General features: G+C 34.9%; 2 protein-coding genes across 2 annotated transcripts; both read right to left on the bottom strand.

Annotated features, from left to right (window-relative positions):
- Positions 1 to 263: 263 nt before the first annotated feature.
- On the bottom strand, positions 264 to 12,688 carry LOC132545129 (protein SGT1 homolog). Its single transcript, XM_060208800.1, has 13 exons — positions 12,613 to 12,688; positions 12,467 to 12,515; positions 11,129 to 11,219; positions 10,551 to 10,620; positions 9,368 to 9,438; positions 8,397 to 8,450; positions 8,097 to 8,131; positions 7,630 to 7,754; positions 5,984 to 6,080; positions 3,757 to 3,864; positions 3,244 to 3,346; positions 1,446 to 1,639; positions 264 to 851 (listed from the first exon to the last, which is right to left on the bottom strand). Exons 1-13 carry the CDS (start codon positions 12,681 to 12,683, stop codon positions 744 to 746), a joined length of 1,176 nt encoding a protein of 391 aa, XP_060064783.1. The 5' UTR covers positions 12,684 to 12,688; the 3' UTR covers positions 264 to 743.
- Positions 12,689 to 19,021: 6,333 nt separating this feature from the next.
- On the bottom strand, positions 19,022 to 20,104 carry LOC132545202 (chitin deacetylase 1-like). The gene has a single exon (XM_060208877.1). It carries the CDS (start codon positions 20,102 to 20,104, stop codon positions 19,022 to 19,024), a length of 1,083 nt encoding a protein of 360 aa, XP_060064860.1.
- Positions 20,105 to 23,414: the final 3,310 nt, after the last annotated feature.

The raw sequence follows: 23,414 nt of genomic DNA, 5'->3' as shown, positions 1-23,414 counted from the left end.
GCCAAGAAGGGTCACAGACAGCCAGGAATCAAACTTAATCTGTACCCTTGCAATAAGAAGCCATATACAAAATTTCATTTCGATAACTCAAAGCATAGCCAAAAAAGTCCAGAAATCTTTGCTCTGCAGGCGACACAAAAATCTAATTTCATAAAAAAAAACTTAATTATTACCGGTTGTAACACCATATGAAACATACCTTTCATTCAGATAAAAACTTTCCATTCAACTTAAAGCGAATTCAATGAAAAAAAAATAAAGGCTGATTTTTAATCATACTTTAATGAACTTCATACAGTTGTATATGATACATAGAGCAGCAAACCGGTAATGACTGGGACAGAAAAGCCTGGAAGGTATGATGTGACATTTCACCCCTGTTGTTTCGAGTTTTAATTATTGGGTCAAGAGAATGTTGAATTACTGGAACACATTTACATATCAAAAAAATAATTTGTCAATCCAAGGACAGCGGGACAAATGATAATGGGCTAATAAAATAATAAGGCTCCGTTGTCTAAATGGTAACTTAACCACATATGCTCCACCATGCAAGAGAATTCAAAATAATTTCAAGTCGTTGTCAACCATTCATATTTTATTACAGTTTCAGATCTGTATCATGTATTTCTTTGAAATACCTTTGTTTTCTTGACTGTATAATAAAGAATTTGCATTGAATTGCTGCTGCTATCCAGGTCATTATAGCTGTGAAGCAGAAGTTGTGCTGGTGATGTGTAAACTTATGTCTCCCACTTCTTGTATTCCATACCATCTGGCGGTTTAACTTCCACCTTTTCCTTACCTACCTCCTTCCAGTTAGTACTAAGAACTGTTCCACCAGACTCATACTGAAATGGAACGAAAAACGTCAAAACTCTCCAGCTTAAGCATAATTTTCCAATTACCCATCAACAGTTCATCATTCTTTTCCCTGTAGGTTATGTTACAGAGAAACATGAAAGTAGAAAATGTCTATAAAACATAAATATCCCTGTTCCCATTGAAATCAGAATCTGATAAGGTGTAGAACTTGAGGTTATGATGCTATGGAGTAAACATAAAGCAAATGTGTTGAAAGGTTCTCAAGATACGATGTTGGAATGGGATGCAGTGCAGTGGGATGGATCAGTACAGATGCACATAGGTATCAATATATGCCTCTTCTACATAAAATGGCGGGCAATAAAAGGATTTGCCAACTGATGCATTTCACTTATGAAGAGTAGATACAGAGCAGAGGCTGCTGTATGCTTGTGTACTAAGTCATAATGGACATTTACAGACCGACATCAAATCGATATCATCTGATTCGTCAATCCTCAAGTGGTACTGCAGATTCTTTGAAATCTTGTATGGATTTATTTTATCTCACAAACATTACATAGTGATTAATTATGGAAGATACAGATAAATGAAGCCTATAATCTTAGATGTATACTCACAAAGGATTTCATCATTGCTTTCTTTGTTTCATCTGATCCATCCCCGTAAATTTTCTGGAAAAGGTTGTTAAGTGCTGCATCACCTTCCGGCTTTTCATCTTTCTCCTCCTTTGTGATGTCTGTAACTAGTTTGTCCCAGTTTCTCGTGTAATGACTGGAAGACGGGTACTTGCTCGCATGGTCACTCTCAGAATCTGCGGGTGGTTGAAAAAAGTCTCAAAAATTGTATGTGATATTTTTGTTTTAGAAATACACAATCATTTCTGCAGATTTGTTTGCTCACATGATAAAAGATTGAGTGGCATATTGTTTCTGGTCTGTCTGTCATTATGGTTTCTGTTGAATAACTTTATTCAACAGATTTGAACCAAAATTGGTACCTTGCGTTATATCAGTAAGATCACAGATGAATTTGATATTAGTCTAAATCAATTTCAAATTCTTAAATAAGATCCTTTCTTCATTCAGTTATTAATAATATTTCATTTTGCTGTCAGATTGGAACCACATTTGGTACTCTGCTTTGCATCAATATGATTTCAGATGAGCTTGATATTGATCAAAATACATCAATATATGCCAATTTTACTGGACTTCAAAATACAAAGTTCAAATAGACTTTTTTCTAATCTGTTAAATAACTTCCAGTCTTGAAATAAGATTTTGACCAAATTTGATGAAATGTTTTATATTATTATGATCTCAGATTAGTTCGATTTTGGCCATAATATTTCAACAGATAATTTCTCCCTTCCCATCAAATATATTTATCTTCACTGCTAGATTCGAACCAAATTTTGAATTGCTTGATATGAGTGAGATCACAAATGAGTTCAATATTTGTCAAAGTTCATCAATACAGCAGTGAGTCACCAGTGAGTATACATTCATTGCAGATTAAGGTGTGTCTATTCAAGGATATATTGCATTAGAAAATCTCCCAATTTTTGTGTTTTGTGTCAAAGGTTTAGCAACACTATGTACAAACTTTTCTTCATATCAAGTCTCAATAGAACTAATGACATGACAGACTTAACTGTAGTCAACAAATCTTCGTCAATAATTGCAATGTTTTGTCATTTTTTTGTAAATTTAGGCCATTAGCATCACTTATCTAAGTTATGAAAATGTGCCATTCACTTATGTGTGTTGTGTACAATCTTTGTAAACATGTTTACACATTGATGTGAGATGGAGATTAATGCAATTACAGACTAACTAATGGCCGGTTCAGACTTTCTTGTGTCCTGTTTAGACTTACTGTTGGCCAAAAAAATATAACAAATTGTCTTCAAACACTTTTGTTATTAATATATCCAATCTTTACTCATTTTAACATTAATGATAAAAGGATGCCATAACAGACTTGTGTCCATTACAGACTTGTGTTAATGATAACCTTATTCTGCCCATTACAGACTTACTTGTACCCATTACAGACTTACTTGTACCCATTACAGACTTACTTCTACTCATTACAGACTTACTTGTACCCATTACAGACTTACTTGTACCCATTACAGACTTACTTGTACCCATTACAGACTTACTTGTACCCATTACAGACTTACTTGCACTCATTACAGACTTGTACCCATTATAGACTTACTTGTGCCCATTACAGACTTACTTGTACCCATTACAGACTTACTTGTACCCATTACAGACTTACTTATGCCCATTACAGACTTACTTGTGCCCATTACAGACTTATTTGTGCCCATTACAGACTTACTTGTGCCCATTATAGACTTACTTGTGCCCATTAAAGACTTACTTGTGCCCCTTACAGACTTACTTGTTTCCATTGGAACTGAATGTTTAATGTTTTGAGACGATGTGCCATCGTCCTCCAGCATTGTCCAGCGTACTCCCTCTACCTTTTTAAGTTTTATTTCAACCTATCAACCAATCAAATGATAAAACAAGATGAAAGTTTTACAAAATTTCAGTCAACTCAATTTCTAAGTTTTAAGCTATATGCTGAATACACCAAAATTTATAGTGATATTGTAATCATTTCTCCAAATTTAGTCCCAAAAATACAACAACAAAAAATAATTAAAATCAGTATAATCTGGGTTCAGATTTCCATATTATAATGTAATCATGAGAAACAAAGAAGTCCAGCTTCTCTACATTCCCTAATTTTGCTTGTTCACAAACGACAGCTAGATTGACTAATGAATTTGATTAAACTTGTTTTAGTTTTGTTGTGAATACACAAAATTAAAGTTTTCACCCTGAGGTGCAGTACACCTGTATATATATGGTAAAGAATGAAAAAAATATTTCATATGATTAGTCTTACCTTAGTAGACATGATTTTAAAAAAGGATTTGTCTGGTATGATTTTGTGGGCGAGATCAAGTTCCAAGGTGTAGTCACTTCCTGTGGGTAGTTTGATACAAACACTCACCTGTAAGTATAATGACCAACATTATTTTAGAATTATTTTAAAATATTTACCACGGTTACTAACATAATGTTTGTGATGGTCTCTGTAGCAGTATCAATGGTTACTGACATGTTGATTGTGGAGATGTATGTGGCAGTTACTATGGTTATATACAGATTGTTTGTGGAGGTGTATGTGTCAGTAACTACGGTTACTTGCATATTGTTTGTGGAGGTGTATGTGTCAGTAACTATGGTTACTTACAGATTGTTTGTGGAGGTGTATGTGTCAGTAACTACGTTTACATACAGATTGTTTGTGGAGGTGTATGTGTCAGTAACTATGGTTACATACTGATTGTTTGTGGAGGTGTATGTGTCAGTAACTATGGTTACATACAGATTGTTTGTGGAGGTGTATGTGTCAGTAACTATGGTCACTTACAGATTGTTTGTGGAGGTGTATGTGTCAGTAACTATGGTCACTTACAGATTGTTTGTGGAGGTGTATGTGGCAGTTACTATGGTTATATACAGATTGTTTGTGGAGGTGTATGTGTCAGTAACTACGGTTACATACAGATTGTTTGTGGAGGTGTATGTGTCAGTAACTACGGTTACTTACAGATTGTTTGTGGAGGTGTATGTGTCAGTAACTAGGGTTACTTACAGATTGTTTGTGGAGGTGTATGTGTCAGTAACTACGGTTACTTACAGATTGTTTGTGGAGGTGTATGTGTCAGTAACTAGGGTTACTTACAGATTGTTTGTGGAGGTGTATGTGTCAGTAACTATGGTTACTTACAGATTGTTTGTGGAGGTGTATGTGTCAGTAACTAGGGTTACTTACAGATTGTTTGTGGAGGTGTATGTGTCAGTAACTATGGTTACTTACAGATTGTTTGTGGAGGTGTATGTGTTAACTACGTGGTTTGTGGAGGTGTATGTGTCAGATTGTTTGTGGAGGTGTATGTGTCAGTAACTATGGTTACTTACAGATTGTTTATGGAGGTGTATGTGTCAGTAACTATGGTTACTTACAGATTAACTACGGTTACTTACAGGTTTGTGGAGGTGTATGTGTCAGTAACTACGGTTACTTACAGATTGTTTGTGGAGGTGTATGTGTCAGTAACTATGGTTACTTACAGATTGTTTGTGGAGGTGTATGTGTCAGTAACTATGGTTACTTACAGATTGTTTGTGGAGGTGTATGTGTCAGTAACTATGGTTACTTACAGATTGTTTGTGGACAGATTGTTTGTGGAGGTGTATGTGTCAGTAACTATGGTTACTTACAGATTGTTTGTGGAGGTGTATGTGTCAGTAACTAGGGTTACTTACAGATTGTTTGTGGAGGTGTATGTGTCAGTAACTATGGTTACTTACAGATTGTTTGTGGAGGTGTATGTGTCAGTAACTATGGTTACTTACAGATTGTTTGTGGAGGTGTATGTGTCAGTAACTATGGTTACTTACAGATTGTTTGTGGAGGTGTATGTGTCAGTAACTATGGTTACTTACAGATTGTTTGTGGAGGTGTATGTGTCAGTAACTATGGTTACTTACAGATTGTTTGTGGAGGTGTATGTGTCAGTAACTATGGTTACTTACAGATTGTTTGTGGAGGTGTATGTGTCAGTAACTATGGTTACTTACAGATTGTTTGTGGAGGTGTATGTGTCAGTAACTACGGTTACTTACAGATTGTTTGTGGAGGTGTATGTCAGTAACTATTACTTACAGATTGTTTGTGGACAGTAACTATGGTTACAGATTGTTTGTGGAGGTGTATGTGTCAGTAACTATGGTTACTTACAGATTGTTTGTGGAGGTGTATGTGTCAGTAACTACATTTACATACAGATTGTTTGTGGAGGTGTATGTGTCAGTAACTAGGGTTACTTACAGATTGTTTGTGGAGGTGTATGTGTCAGTAACTAGGGTTACTTACAGATTGTTTGTGGAGGTGTATGTGTCAGTAACTATGGTTACTTATAGATTGTTTGTGGAGGTGTATGTGGCAGTTACTATGTTTATATACAGATTGTTTGTGGAGGCGTTCGTGTCAGTAACTATGGTAACATATGATTTTTTTACATTCATTAATATTGTTTGTCATAGTATCAGTGATTACTTACTGACTGTTCGCCGATTTCTATTTGACAATCATCCTTCTGAACTTTCTTTATCATAACGGTGATTATCACCATTGTCTCTGTTTGATACCAGTCATACCTACAAATATCAGATAGTTAAATACCTGGTAATACCGACAAAAATGGATAGTCACATACATTATCATACCTTCAAAAATATGTGATCATACCTTCAAAAATAGACAGTCATATATGTTGTCATACCTACAAAAAACAGACCAGGGCTCTCACACCCCATTTTGGGACTGGGGCCCGGGGCCCTTAGAATTGGGAAAAATAACAGCGTTTTCCTTATAATTGGGAAAACTTGAGGTCTAAATTGGGAAAAAAGATAATATTTTGCATTGGGAATGGGGCCGAATATCAGCCCCAAATCTGGCAGATCAAGAGCCCTGCAGACAGTTAAATACCTGGTCATGCCTACAAAAATAGATAGTCAAATACGTGATCATACTTTCAAAAATAGTCACATATGTTGTCGTACCTACAAAAATAGTCACATCTGTGGTAATACCCACAAATAACAGTTAAATACCTGGTAATACCTACAATAATAGATTGTCACATACGTGATCATACTTTCAAAAATAGACAGCCACATATGTTGTCATACCTACAAAAAACAGACAGTTAACTACCTGGTCATACCTACAAAACAGACAGTTAACTACCTGGTCATATTTACAAAAACAGATAGTCACATCTGTGGTAATAGCTACAAAAATAGACAGTTAAATACCTGGTTATACCTACAAAGGAGACAAGTCACTGTTAAAGACAATGTCACATCTAAATATAACAGCAGGTCCAAAACAATGTTAAATGCCTGAATGACTTTCAAACTGATCTGGAGGAAAGAAGAGGAAAGACAGATATGTATAATCTATCACTAGTAGAAAATATTCTGGATTTAGACTAAAACCAAGAAAGAGCACTAGGTCTAGTTAAGAGTCAGGGGAAAAGACTCAAAGTAGGTATGCCAAAGAAGAAATATTGTGCAGTTCAGGTTCCATTTGATCAACTTTAGTAATTTGGTCTGAAATATAACAATGTTGGGTCTACAAAGATATGTGTTACAAACTCCGGAGTTATAGATAATATGACTATTTACTGGCACTAAAGTAGTGTCATCCAAATATGGTTGTAATACAAAATTTACAAACCTTTGATATCATTTAAATGTGACCAATGTTGTTTACAGTTAGAATTTTTGAGGAAATTAATGTACACTTAAAATAGAGAAAAACATAATTATGAAATTGAGCCAATATTTTTCAGGGCTTAAAGACAATGATGACACAAAACAGTGCAAATCAAATAATCACAGAGACCATATTACCTTGCATTAAAATAACCAATCAGTGACTAGATTTGAAGTGAACTTGAATGGAGAGATTCTAGTGCCATTAAATTCTTAACAATATGAACTTAATTTATGTGAAGTAACTGATTTCAAGATTTAATCACTCTTGTTGGCCAGAGGAAGAGCATGAGGAGTCTTATTTTAGAAGGAGCCTACCACACATGTAAATTAGAAAAAAAACAAACAAGCCTACCACACATGTAAATTAGAAAAAAAACAAACAAAAAAACCAAACAAATACTTCAAGTATATATTATGTATGTACCTTGTCCGTGATCCTGTCGGCATGGTGATCACAGGTGATGCGTTGGTGGATGGTGTTACAGTAGGACCAGCCCTGTCCTTAGGAGCCTCTGGTGAGGTGTTTAATGACGATGTACCAATAGAAATCTGAAAGAATGAATTTTTTTAAAAAATTGTCAGTAATGAACCTGTAAAATACAGGAATTTCTCCAAGATAGAGAGTATCATGTACTTTTTCCAAGATTCTAAAAATCTTTATGTAGATTGAAATAGGTTTTTTCTTTCTTCACATTCACAGAGATAAACATTAAAAATCACTGCCTTCCTGTATTACAAGATAGTAAAGTGGTTTCTATGATTTTACAAATTATATTTACCTCTAACAAAAGTTTCACAGACAATTGTAGAAGATTTCTATCCAGTACAAACAATAAGGTTAATGTTATCATCTGAAAACAAAATGAAAGTAAATAACACTGGTTACATTACCTGTGATTGTCCCTGGGATTCTCCTGACTTGCACACTACAAATGTGGAAAAGCATTGAAGAATACAACATACAATTCATTCAAAATATATATGAAGTTAATATATAAATCTATTCATCTTTGTAAGTATGACCTGTTAAAGAGAATATTCTTCAAAAAACAATATGTTACCTATAAGTGAAAACATTATTTAATCTTTAAAATATACAATCATGTTACTCTCTGAATTAGGTGAAGTTCCAAATCTTATTCCTCAAAATAATTCATCAGAAACAGTGATATATTTAAAAAGTGGACTTACAGTCTATTTCTGCTTCACATTTTCGCAGAAGTGTTTTTATATTATTGTCCTCAGCTGCAAACAAAGATGAAGATTTTATCAGTTTACTTTTAAGAAATATGGCTGAAAACCTCTGTATAAGCAGGAACTTTTCAAGAAAACATTTTTTCATCAAATGATATCTGATAGTAAAGTGATGGAAAAGTATTACACACCTTATTTTGACCATGTAAGCATTTTGCTGCATATCTTGACCTTTTGGGTTTTATGTAACATGGCCATGATATTATGAGTCTGATAGTATTACACCTCATCGCAAACATTTTAAAGTTTGCACATAACCCTGACATTTAGAACAAAGTAAAGGCTTAATAACATAAGTTGGTAATTTTGTGCCTGTCAGTCTATGTCGAAAACATCTTCTAATGACACATGTCCTTATCTTTGATAATGGCATTTAAGAGTGTTCAGCTACATACAATGTACCACACCAATTACAACTATGTCACATTAGACTCGGCCTTAGACTTTGTCATACGTTTCTATTGTCATGTAAGTTACATGTCACAAAATTTCTAATCAAATGTAATGTTTGTCACAACTCTATTGTCACCTGTGTTACATGTGATAAGCTATCTAGTCACATGTACAAGTAAAACATCATCCTTATCCAAAAATCTTAGAAGCAATAACAAGTTATAGGCCAAAGTGTTCACAAGGTCAGACCAACATGAACATGCTGCCAGACAACAAAGGGCACTAACTCTGTAATTGGGTTAAATGCCCTGACATTTGTACACCAGTATGTCCAATGTTTACACCAAGTTTTGTGATCCTTTCTTAACTATGGCAAAAGTTATACTCCGGGCAAGAAAGGACAAACAGAAAGACCAACAGATGACAAAACTATGACTGTATGCTCCTCTGAAAATTTGCATGAAGCATGATAAACCTGTGTACCAGTAACAAATGTTGTCGAACAAAATACTCACTATTTAATGATAAACTAATTTGGAGACATTCCTTCGCAGCAGCATACCTCTCCTGGTGGAATAAAGCAGTCCTGTACAATTTATAACAAGGAGTGTTACCAGTCAGTCCTGTACAATTTTAAACTATAAAAGTTGCAAAAAAGTTCTGTACAATTTATAACAAAATACAAAACTAGACTAGTTACCAGTATAATTTTCTTGACAACACAGATTTTTACAGTATAGTCAGACATACATCAGTAAAAACAAAGTTATACAATTAAACATAATACATCAAAATTCTTCAGTCATACATGCATGAGGACTGAAAGTTGTAGTGAGTACCTATAGGATACAGACCATGTCAATAGCCAAATAATTACGTCGCACACATAAAGACAGTAACGGGAAATTAGTGTTAATCCACAATTGATAACTGGATTGACCCTCCAGTTACTTAACTGATTAAATATCAAGCTATTAAAACCTCACATACCTTGAATTCCATAAGAATGAATATTATTGACAAATGGCATCTTTATTATTCATATCATGGATTTTGTTTTTGCTAATGCACAAGAAAAGTTTAAGGTACCAAGGTTACAATCCATCATACACATCAGATGAGGTGAAATTATTACATAATCTATTATGTCATCATCCCATCACCACAGAAAGGTGAACTTGTGATAAAAAAATTTACATGGTAAGTAGCCTATTGACATCAAAATTTACATAGCAGAGTGGACTTGAAGCACTGAATGAATCAATTTTGAAATATGACACAATACTGTACTCTACCTTAATTCATTAACACATAATATACTTGGACGATGAGTAAGAATTTTACACAGCATTTCATATCCAACAAATTTTTCACTTCTGCTTACAATTTCAATCAATACTTGGGATCATACATAATTTCTCTAATCTTTAAGCAACACTCTGATACCGGTATATGGAATCATAACCTCTTCTTCACTCTCAGCCCCAATACCCAATGTAAAATTTAATTTTCTAATGCTTATGCTTTCTGTTACTGTTTCGAAGATTTACCCTTTCCTAAAATAGGCTATACTGTTCAAAGACTCACCCTTTCCTAAAATAGGCTTTACTGTTCGAAGACTCACCCTATCCTAAAAAAGGTTTTAATGTTCAAGGAATAACCCTTTCCTAAAATAGGCCATACTGTTTGAAGACTTACCCTTTCCTAAAATAGGCTTTACTGTTCTTTGGATTTATTTCTATGGCTTTTCCAGCATCTTGTTCTGCCTCTACAAACATAAATGCAAAGTTTGACAGTTCAACAGGTACATGTGACACAATTTTGTCATTGATACTAATATACAAGTAGTCATTTCAAAAGGCAAGCTGAGTAACAATGACTTATGACAATGACAGGTGATATCGGTAGAAGAATACAATTAAATAAGAATAGTGATAACAGCAACATACAATCATAACCCAAATTCAAAGTTTGCATTTGACATTTTGGCCAACATAATACCTATGTTTGAGGCTCTACAATCTTTTTAAGAAGGCGATACATGTGTAATATTTTGACTTTAAGCTTAACTTTTCAGCACTTTTTGAACACTTACATTCTAATGAACAGACAAGTTATATAGTACAACATGCAGTATAATGTAAGAATTGATATAACGGCTATACTGAAACATAAAACTTATTATTTCCAAACAACTGGAATCAGTAACTGTCTGGTGACTTAGTAAGGATAATCACCATCTATTTCTGTTGATAGAGCCATTACAAAATACCCACCCTTGAACTGTTCTAACTTAATGTAGACTTGAGATCTGTGAGAGTATGCCTCCTCCTTGTCAGGTTCAGCAGTGATGGCCTCTGTGTAGAGCTGTATGTAAAGTAAAATGATTTTCATAAAGACATTAATAATTACAAAAGTGGAAATGAACCTAATTTTACATTGTTTATCAACAATCAACATAAGCTTTATATAGAACTTTCATAATCACAACACTAAAGGAATATTATTTAGGATGTTGGCGGAAAAAAGCTACAAAGGAAAACAAACATGGTATCAAAGTCAGAACAACCAATAAAAATGATGTCATCCTTGGCCTCAGAATGTCGAAAACCCATGACAAACATGGTCTGAAACTCAGACATAACAAATGACAGTCACCTTTGTCACATTTACTTAGTGATGGGTTCCTTGTATTTTTTTTAAAACTAGCTTTCAATATTTATGTGGTGTAACCTATTTTTTACCATATGTGAAAGTATCAAAAGGCTTTGTATCATTTGTAGTGTTAATTATATTACTTGAACATGCCTCATGCATGTCGGGTCATGCTTCTCAAGCACAGTGCTCTGAGTTATATGTAAAATTTCAGTAGGTCTTTGTACTACTTGTGTTTCTGAAGTTTATTTGGTATTATTGATGTAAAGATAAGTGTATTTTTAATCAAAACACACATGTTTACATTTCCGTACATCATATGATTCACATATGCAGCTGTCATAACATGAAGTGAAATAAATTATTTCACACTAGCGTGTTTTGTACATGTTACTTTCCATTTGATTGTAAGTTTTGAGAATAGCTTGAAAATATGATTATATTAGTTTTTTATACTTGTTACAGGGTCTTATGACATATCATTTATACATATATATATATATATACAGATTCTCGACTACATCAAGAGGTCTTTTTTATAAATACCTACAAGAAAACCGAACTACTAAAATAGTAATAGCTAGTAATTTGTGGACCAGATTTGATTTCTGGCATTTATTGTAAGTAATTGGAATATCACAGGAACATGTATAGTCTTATACGATAAAATTAGTAATAGCTGCCAAATATGGATATCAGACCTCATATAAAGGTATTTATTGTCCATTTTTCTAAGACCTGTTCCTGTGAGAAACCAAGTTATCTGTCATTTAAAATCGCATTTCAATACTCAACACACTTCTTCAACTAATGATGTTTTCACAAGATGTTGACCATAGTGATAACACCTCTTCGATGTTTGAGAAACGACAGCAATAGAGTATGCTTGCAATTTCCTTGACTGACTTCGTGCAGTGTCTTGTTTGGAATTTGCTAGAATCCCGAAGATACACTCTTACCTGCAGTGCTTTCTGGTAATTTTCATTCACAAACTCATCGTTTCCTCGACTGAAATTGCGAAAAGAACACAATTTAAACTCATACTTGTAGCAAAAATATACTGAGAAAACTTGAAGAAGGAAAAATTGTAGGATTGATCGCTTACCCCAACAACTCGGCCGCCATGGTAGCAGTACACAGTTTCTCGGTGTAGCCATGGGTGATTTTTTTGCTCATTACATTACCCCATTATAAAGGTTTTAATTAAAACTGAAAAAAAAAATCCTTGCTAAAATTGGTCCTGTCATGTTAAAGTGGACAATGTGGGGTTTCATTTTTTTCAGGATAATATTTTAGCTTTGTGTTGGAGATTACTATTTGGGCAGTCTCGAATCTGTGTCTACGCACCAAAAACTAGCTTTACAGGAAGTGAAATTTTCATAGTGTTCACATGTGGTCATGTTATGAAGAATTTCCGAGTTGGAATTTGCTGAAATGTAAGTACTTTGTTACCATGACAGTGTTGTTGATTGTAAGATAGGTGTTTAGAATTAAATTTCTCCTAGAAAGTTGTAGTGTTGGGTTGGAATTAGCAGTATTTTTGCATTTTTAGCATTTTTTCAGTAGGTAACCATGACAATCAAATGTCAGAAATCAGAGGAAATTTTTTTTTCACACAAATTTCATTTCTCTACTGTTAATGTAATTGTTATATAGTTTATAAATATATATACATGTAATGATGTATTTTTCATAACCAATCTGCTATACCTGTATATCTCAAACATGACAAATAATTTCAGGAAAAATGCAAATTAACTGTTTACTGCTACCCATGATTATTTTCCCTCTAATATTAGAACCAAAAGCCGGATTAATTGAAACGGAATGATTTGTAAAGTATACAAGTCGTTAAAAACGTATTACGACGCAATAGATTATAATAAACTTTGTATATACAGCAAATAAATGTTTTAAAGGTTAATTATGAAAATGAATGCTGACGGATAATGAGGCTTTATCGAGTAAGTCAGGCCTCAGCTTGTAAATAAAAAAAGGATATTTATTTCTATCAATTTAATATTGCAGTGAATCAGTGCTGCAAAAAGTGTTTGCTTATATTTACGATATTTGACAATATTATTTCTAAAGGAAATAACACCACGAAAAAAGAAATATACATATAAAAACGAGACAAACAATACTTCCTAAATGTAAAAAAAAAATGGAAACATAAAAATCAACTAAATGTGATCTATAATTACATAAATGACGAACGTGGTCGGCTTCTATATCCATATTAATAACATAGCACAATCTAGATAATTTCCTAAGTCCAATGGTTTGAGGAAGTTATATAATTACTGTAAGAAGAATATTGATTATTTTCACATTTCAAATTGCCTGAAATTCTCAGTATTGGTAAACTATACAACAAATGAACAACTCGATAGCTAAAAAATGCTTCCTGTCATTTACATTTAACCGCCTTTTAGTATTTCTTTTTATGGCCTTTAGTCTTACTTATATTGTCAAATTAGAAAACAAAGTTTCTTGTATTCTGCAACATGTAAGATATACAATGTATATCTTTTTTAGGTGGGGGGGGGGGGGGGGGGGGGGGGTACGTATCGGTAGGTAGAATTTGTTAATGTTTGCATGTATTTTTATGGTGATTTCTGAAGTACCGCATGCTGATAAGGGGATGGCCAGGTATGTTTAAATGTTGAATATGTATATCACGAGAAAATTATCGCAGTCTGTGATGCTGTTTGATTTTAGGGAAAGATATTCTTTCTTGTATTATCAGATATCAAGGTTCAAAGAAATTCCATCGAACAGTGCAGGAGTTCCCCTTATGACACTCAAAACAAGTTGGTTGGTTGAATTGGTAAACAGTTTTTTTTTTGTCTCGGTGACTCCTCCCGTGTTCGAGTATCGTCTCACCGACGAACGTCTGTGTTCCGATGGCGACGTGAGGGTCGACCTGCATCCCCCTCAATGGGATGGAACCGTCTGTAGCTAAATTTGGTTTGTGTTAGAGTATTTTGAAGTCCGTTTAATATCTTAAAATAATTGTATTGTCTGCTGCCATCCCTAGAACCCTGGACCGGCATTATCACGCCTACTCTGAACAGACACGAAAGGTGATTTATATATACTCCAAACTTGGTTGCGGAAGGTATAAAAAGAAACTGGAAAACGAAAGAAAACAAATCGAAGTTTGATTAATATCTGTTAAAGCAATGACAGAATTATCACATCCAGTAGAGATGTGTAAAATGTACGTACTTTTTTGGAATATCTTATTTCACCTTTGTTTATAGTGAAAGTTTCATCGCCAAAACCGATGGCATTGCGACCGCTGCCTTCCCAAGTCGAGAGAATGGTTGACATCGGTCAGTGTAGATACCTGTGAAGTATACATAATTAAGATGATTTTGCCTTAGAGTACTAGTGCTGCTGAAGATCGCCAGCAAACAAAACAGCAAAACCAGAACGCATATTTAGATTGGTCGGTATCAAGGAGTAGGAACGGAAACAGGAAACAGATTTTATAGCAATATTAATCAGAAGTCGTCTAAAGTATGATATATTTTAAAATCCAGGAGAAGTCTTGTTGCCATTCTCTGCACATCTTCAATGAGTTTGACATCTTTTACCTCTGATGTTTCGAAACACTCGCAATATACGCCAACTGGGGTATGAACAATACATAAAAAAGCATATATGAACGTCAACTCATTTCACAGACAGTTTACTTAAATGACAATTACTACTGTAAGTTAGATTTGAAGTTTAAAACATCACCTACAATGATCCTAATGTCCTTTGTAACATGTTTCAGTTGAATTCTTTCTCCTCCAGATAATTCCATTAGTATTTTCATTTTTATTTTGTTTTACGAACATTTCATATGTTAGGATGGAATTTCATTGGCCATTTGTTCGACTTCGGTGATTCAACAACATCCTCGCTGCTTATCTGTATATATAACCTTGTTTCCATTTCTTATAACACGATACTAGACAGGCTATTTTGCCTTTTGTTTCAGTTGCTGTATACATTGATCTCATTTTGAAATGTGACATTAGAATTACCTGACATGTGTCGTCGATGAAGCAGAAGACGCTTACTCTCCCGGAACACCTGGTCTTATCATCCGTGTACTTTTTTCATGAGTCTCCGTGTGAATCTTTCCTTTGTTCATATAGAGCCATAGACTTATTGAATCTAGTTTGGATTATGATTATGTTCACATGTTGATACTTTTTGTTGTTTTTGTGTCCCTATTGTCTCCGAACATGAACCCGAACTGCTTGAGACTAAAATGTTTTGTCCATATGGTTAACAATACTATCCCTAACTAGCTTTTCCAGTGTTTCACTACCATACTTGCCAGGCTTGCGATTCTGTAATTTTCCGGCCAGGCTTTGCTCCGTTTTTTGTTTTTTGAAGGTTGCAGTTATGTCTGCCTCTTCCAAGTCTGAGATAGCTTCCTCTCTGATAATGGTTTGTTAGATATATGCGCCTAAGGTGAACTTTTGTTATTTCTTTTAAACTTTTTGGGTACATTATTTTTGGTCTCTGTCATTTGTTTTCATTTAAATTACTGAATGAGTTTTCGACTACATTTTGATTACAGTTTGTTTAAAACGAAAGCTTAAATTTCTGTTCCTTTATCAAAACATCAGTGTAGCCTGAAGTCCCTGTATTTACTTTCCATTTTGAGATTACATAATTTGAAAAAAAACGTTTTAGATGTTGTTATTTATCATCTTCCCTACTTTCCCCTACTTCTCTTCTGGCCTCTCTCTCTCTCTCTCTCTCTCTCTCTCTCTCTCTCTCTCTCTCTCTCTTCTTTTTTAAAATTGACTTTTTGCTGAACATATACTTAGTATCTTTCGACACCACGCCGTGTGTCTTCATTCGGGGAGGTGGGACGGGGTTTATCATTTCCAAACACAGAATGACGTTTTAGATTTTAGCTTAGTTTACTTTTGGGTATATAACTGTATGCTCTTGTTTAGATGTTAAAGTTACAAATTTTCTTCTATACAACCCTTGAGGATTCCGATCTATTGTCTAGGGATGTCTCATAATTTCATGGTCGCTGTGCTGCTGTTATATAGAAGTGAAATACGAAGATACAAATCTTTGTAGTGAATTTCACTGATCAGTTCATTTTCATTTGTTATAACTAGATCTTCACTACTCGGCTCATTACCTTTTCTAACTAGTTTCAGTTCCCTTGTCGATACCGGTTGACACCAAATTCCAGCATGTTTTCGGCAAATTACGATCGCCTATGACTAATAAGTGTTAATACGCTTTATCAGAAGATGTCACGGCTATCAGTTAAAGTAATTCCTTTGTGCTTTCGTCCTCAGAATTCTTCCTTGAAATGTTTCCCCATGTTTATTTCGTCCCTGTGTTGTTCTGACTTCATGAACAACCCAACTCCTCTGTGTAAATTTTTCGACTTCTCATTTGTAAAAAGGTCAAATCTTTAAATTTTGAATTCAGTTGCACCCATTTTTTTTCCGGATATATTGGTGTGTGTAAATACAGCTTAGATGCTAATGAGAATTTTTAATTTTGTCGACGTGATTATCTAATTTCATTTTTGTTAACGGAACATTTTTAATGGGGCGGGGGGGGGGGGGGTTGATGATCTGTTGTCATCATTGGATTCCCAGTCCTTGTGTTTTCTGTTATCAATTTATGATGTGTCATATCATTAAAACAAACAGAAGATGAGATACATTGCTTACAACACTGTCTGTTTATTTTTCAGGAATTCTGATGTACTCTTAGTTCATTGGAGATTGCAAAAATAAATAAATAAAACCCTTGCACTATTGTACAACACCAACATTAATTATTAGAACTGCTATAGAACAAATCTAAACGTTATTTTCCAATGACGTTATAGTTAACATACGCTCAGAGAATCACGTAAAGAATAAGAACGTTACTGCTCTGTGGAATAGCGATTAACATAAATATAATGTACGACATACATTAAACTGCATAGAGACTACTCCACAAATAAATGACTTCTGGTCAGTGCGTGGACAAACAAAGTATTGTACCAGTGCCTTTGTTCGTAGCTATTTAACAACATATATATATACACGTATATATAACAGGAAAAGTCGACCTCAACCACAATTCCTCATCCGTATCCAAATTTAAACAGTACTAAAACTATTGTTTAAAGATGGAATTATTAAAATCTGTTCATCCGTTGTCGCCTATAAGTGATTTATATTTAAACCCCGCGACGTGACCATCTTTCATCATAACATACAAATTATGGACATCATTGTCCTGTTTATTCTTAACGCGCCTGCTCTGTCAATTCGTACCACTTACTTTGATGATTCAAGAAGAACCAAACAGTGCTGAAATTCGATAAGTATTAATAAAACAATCCGAATGTTCAAGTCGGTGATTGTAGTGACTAAACAATTGATCTGAATTCATCGTGACGAAAGTAGATACGACCTGACCACACAGGAGCATTGCTATTTAATGTCAAATCCATCTCGTCTGTTCTCTTTCACCGCCATATTGGTTAATCGTGCGTTTGAAAGCTTCAGTATCGGAAAGTTGCTTAAAGGTCACGCTCACAAAGCACAATATAAAATCTATCAGAATGTGATAGCTGATTTCTCTTTTTTCTGACGTATTATCTTATTCATCAAATCATTTTTTTACTTACAAATGAATTTCTTTTGAATATGAAAACACAATTTAGGGAAAATAATGTTTTTGTTCGAAACATACCTTAAAACGTCGTCTGCTTCGTGGCTTGCGGTCAAGGTAATATTTATATGTAATGATGACGCCGCCGATGTAGCGTTGTTAATCGGCAACAAACGTTGTTGACCACAGATATTTTCTGTTCATAGAACATATACACGTGGTATATAATCCCAACGAATGATAGCCATGTGCTGTGAGTTAGCGACCTGGTTAGGTAATCGCCAAATGGAGGCATAATTCAAAAATAAGTGTCGAACTGTGAACTATGACCGGTTAAGACTAGTGGGTTCGAAGCAGGATGTCCGTTAACGCCATGACAAACCATGTTATGATGCATTATACGAACGTGCTTGTATGTAAAGCTTTTCTTACCAAAATCGTATGGGTATTTCCAGTATACAGCGAATTGTATTAATGACAATTGAATTAGACCAGATGTTAAATGCGAAAACGAGTTTTGCTATATATATATAAATATCACAACGTACATGTATGATGAGCCAAATAGACACCGTAATGGTACTTCATTTGCATATGTTCGGTAATACATGGCTGGTGTGGTATACCAATGTACAGCATAGCGCTAGACGTTTTATACGACAGCACATTTACAGTGTTAATTCAAGCGTGTATAACATTCGGGATAAAAAGACATTTCATTCAATAAATATGTGAAAAAAACATGAATCGTTACATTAAAACATTTATCAGAACGCTTGGAAGTAAACTGTTCGGGGTAAGGCAAGTAATGCCAGTTTGAAAGTAGAATGTTCAACTATCGGTACATACACAGGAAACATGCATCAACAATTCCAGGGATCAAATGTAGAAATGTTCAGAAGTGATGTCGGTGTCTTCATCCATTCGATCACGTTCTTGACGCTAACAATGTAGACATCGTTATATAACAATATGTCGGTCATTGCTTTGTCCATAGCTTTCATATTATCAGGGACTAACAGCCAAGCGTAATGCATGTTGAATCCAAAAGGAGCGCGGTTTCCATAGTAATTGTCATGGAAGTTGTCCATGATATAACGATAAGCTTCGTCCACGGAGGTCGGTCTATTAAGACATCCGTCAACATAAACACACGCAAATTCGTCTTTATAATCCCTCATAGAGTTGACAGGAACTTCCCACAGACCTCTGTGTGTGTGTTTAGGACACGTTGGGATATGACATCTGAAAGGCCAAGGATAATCAAGCGTAAATGGCCACGGTTCACTATCATTCATTTGCGACCTAACATATGTTAATGAAATGTCATACTCGAACCCGAGCTCCTTTAAGACACTGTCTTGGGCGTCCCCAGCTGTGATGAGGTTAGGACTTCGCCAGCCAACAATATCTTCTATCGGAACACCAGTAAGCGAAGAGATTTTATCACGTTCTTCTTTCGCTTCTCTCCTGACATCCTCTCCAGTTTTAAGATTCTTATGTGACATACTGTGTACCGCCAGCTCGAATCCGTGCCTATACAGATCCCCTAGCACGTTGTAGTCCGTGAACTTGTCTGCCACAAACAATGTGGCGGCGATGGGACAACCGTTAGGGTTTCTGCGTTGAGGCCGAAACAAGTAACGATAATGTTTGGCTGCGTCAGCGGTCATACCATCATCAAACCCAAAGTACACCATTTGGGGAATATCGCGTCGTTTCATTTGGTGTTCAAATGTACTACAGTAACATTCCGGCAGACGACAGTTGACCTCTTGCTCACAAGAACCTTTCAAGTCACTTTCTTCCAATTTGGAAGTTTTCTCTGCAGAGGAGTCGAATGTATCTGGAGCAAGCGAAACAAAAATGACGAGGATGATTTCCACGGTGAGGACGACGAGGCCGATGATAATTCGGTTGTTGATGACACTCAGTTGGTCCACCATTGTTGATTCATGTAGTTAGTATTGTGTACTCATATATACGTATATATCACAATGGTTGAATGTTATAACATACACACTAGTGTGGATCATGGCTTCAGGTGATATACCCGTGGTTGAAAGTCTTGTGTATCAAACGTAAGTGTCGTCCTTTATAACGCCCTTAACCAGACCATTACGTGACGTATAATACTGATTGGTCAGCAACAAAGACATCAGAATGCTCAAGCTCCAGACCATCGGAAGTTAACATTAATCCTATAAGACTCATTTGTCATGATTAAAATGATGTACGTATAAGGGGTTCGAAATAATTACATGTTTTGTCTTAAAATTCAGGAGTTATACTTATGTAATCTGACATTAAAACATTTACGTTATATTTTTACAATTTTACATTGTTTAAAGTCTAGTAAAATTGACTCTTGGCATGGAGTCGATGTGTAATTACATGATTAACTTGATAATAAACTTATACAAATGGCACCAGAACCTCACCAGGTCTAAAACGAGATAAGATAGTGTGTTACACATTGCAGTAGATTTACAATGGATTTCATTAGCAGAGATAGGGTAATATCATCACATAGATGAAAATTAAAATCTTTGGTATCCATATCTGAATATCCACGGGAAACAACATCATGAAGACAAAATACGACCAAAAGTACAAGGATAATCTGAAGTGGTGTTCCGGAAAGGTAAGCGTCTTCTACTCCACCGACTGCATCCGCCATGTAATTCTGAGTCAAACTAAATAGTTACAAATATTGAAGTTCATGCTTTCTAATGAGAATATGGTTAACGTCAACGAAATTAAAAAGAATGCTAACGAACATTAAACACACCAAACCTCGTATCGCAATAGGGAATTCGTAACCATCTCGTTAAAGTCATTGCTTGCTGGGAATCTGGCTATGTTGGTTTCGTCGAGTGTGAAACTTGAAGTATGCGACTGATGTAGTTGAGTTTGTCATATTTTACAGGTCCTTAGCTGACTCAGATATAGTCAGTATTTCATCTTCAGAAAGATGGAATGTACTGTACTGCAGGGTTGTCTTGGTCAGTACAATTAGCTCTTAACATACATGTGGGTTAGAAGTAACACTGAAAGTACAATGTAATGGAATTATATTTGATTGAACTGACGGATATTGTGATGAGATTTAGAGCAAAAAGTACATTAACATACTTACACTAGTTACAATATAATATGATTGTTTCAGATCGATATGATATATGTTTGTGATGCGATAGGATATTACCATTGAGTCAAATTCCAAGGACTTTGACGGCGTACTGTGGTGCTGTAGACTGTGATACATGTCTGATATCAAAGAGATAAATCCTGTTCAAATCAATGCATGACTGATTCAATTTTTTAATTATCAATATACATAAATCTTTTCAATCCCCGTGGTGAATTTTAGTACAATTTAAAATAAAATAATATGTGTAGTGATTTAACTAAATTACGCCTAAGCCGCTCGAGAGTTCAACAAATGACTTCTTGGAGGCGGGTTACTCGTCATTAAATATTATGCAACACAATGAGTTATTTTTAAAAAAATCCATATTTGAATGCCCGAAGTAAATTAACGGTGTGCATAAATAATTTCTAATGGTCTATTAAGGAAATACACGTGTTGGCGTCACACAAGGCCTGGAGTCACTGCCACGTATTACACCATCAGAGTCAAAAGGTCTGCGACAACTTTAAGATGCACATGTGAATGACCACTGCCAAATTACAAACATAACGATAATAAATGCTCATTATTAAAAATCACAAACGCCTCCAGTTGTGTCCATTGTACATAACACTTATTAGGCCATGTTTGCCCAAAGCTTGTTTAAGTTCACCAGTAGTTAGTGAAAATGTTCAAATATGAATTAAACTGCTATAGGTTTGTTGGGACAGGTCAGATTTATATTCTTACAGTGTCCGTTTTACTGTGAAAGTCCGTGTTTGTTTTCTAAGGCAACAAATTTAGAATTTTCACTTATCAGTGGATAACTCCAACAAGCCTTTCGACAAACGGGGAGAAATGAATTTAAGTGCTTGAGTAACACGACATCTTTCAAAAGTTAAACGAAACTGATTTACGAAATTAACACTTTAATTATCACAAAATGAGTGAATTTCAGATACGTTGCTATGGCAGTTTGTTCTATGTTCTTTCTTAAAGTACCCACCAGAATCGCCGTTATCTGATAACCGATTCTTATTTCTATAAAAAATAGTTTCCTGAAAATTATTACAAACCTGCTTAGCAATCCAACCTGTGTAAAATCATATTGATGACGTGTTTTCGTGTTGTTTTTTTTATCTGAAAGAGTCCCGTCTTATATGACACATTGAAATGCATGTCTAATATCAAAATACTGTGATTGGCATTGACTTGGACAATTTTATAGGAAATTTTATGATATATATATAAATATATATTTGCCATTTTTCCAATTGTTTGAGTAGAATGAATGCAAACAAAATTGATTGAGTTGAATTAATCCAAATAAAATTAATTGAGTGATTGATTATATATATGTATATAGTAGAAACGTTATTTATGTTTAGCGCCGAGCATTAAAGCGAATCTAATTACAAGTGGTTCAGGATATTTGAAACAAACTGCACGAGCATGGTGTTAATGTTGACTAAGATTTTATTTATCATCTTGTCAAATAATTATCTTCTGCGTATCTTACCTAGATACAAGGTTGCTATGTGTCTGTATACACTGCATAACGCTGTTACCGTTCATTCCGATAGGTCACGTGATCTAGCAATGGAGCTGCATTAACTCTTTTCCGTATATCACCTTACCTGAATCCCGTTTGTCTTGGTAAATCATTCAAGTAATAATTGAAGATAATACAAAGCCATATGTGAAAGAACTTATAGATTAGTTATCAATCATATCCTAACCAGCCAGGTTTCCAACAGGGGAACATTTTTCACTGAAGAAACACAAATAATAACACTGGGATCCTAAAACTGCTCCCACATACCGCTGTTGATTACATTTAATGCAGATTCCATTCAAGTGTCCAGTTAAGTGACAAATACCCGGAAAAGGTTGTGCCGGCACAATTTACCGAGCAGTATTAATGCTGCTCCCAAATTTTGTGATTTTCAATGGTTTTCGATGTACTCCATAGCAACAGTAAACACATCGTAAACTGAGTATCGGTGCTATTCATTTCGACAGTACTAAGGCCGGTTTTTCTTTAGTGTTATGATGATTTCATTCCAATGGCTGACTACGTAGTTACTTCCAAGACACCTTATTTCTAGAATAAGTCTAGTGGC

Source organism: Ylistrum balloti, unplaced genomic scaffold, assembly GCF_031769215.1.
Source record: "Ylistrum balloti isolate Yb309-2 unplaced genomic scaffold, AGI_CSIRO_Ybal_v1 Utg369830, whole genome shotgun sequence".
In the NCBI taxonomy this organism is placed as follows: domain Eukaryota; kingdom Metazoa; phylum Mollusca; class Bivalvia; order Pectinida; family Pectinidae; genus Ylistrum; species Ylistrum balloti.
The sequence above is the reverse complement of the archived record's forward strand: the minus strand, read 5'-3'. Positions and strand labels throughout refer to the sequence as shown.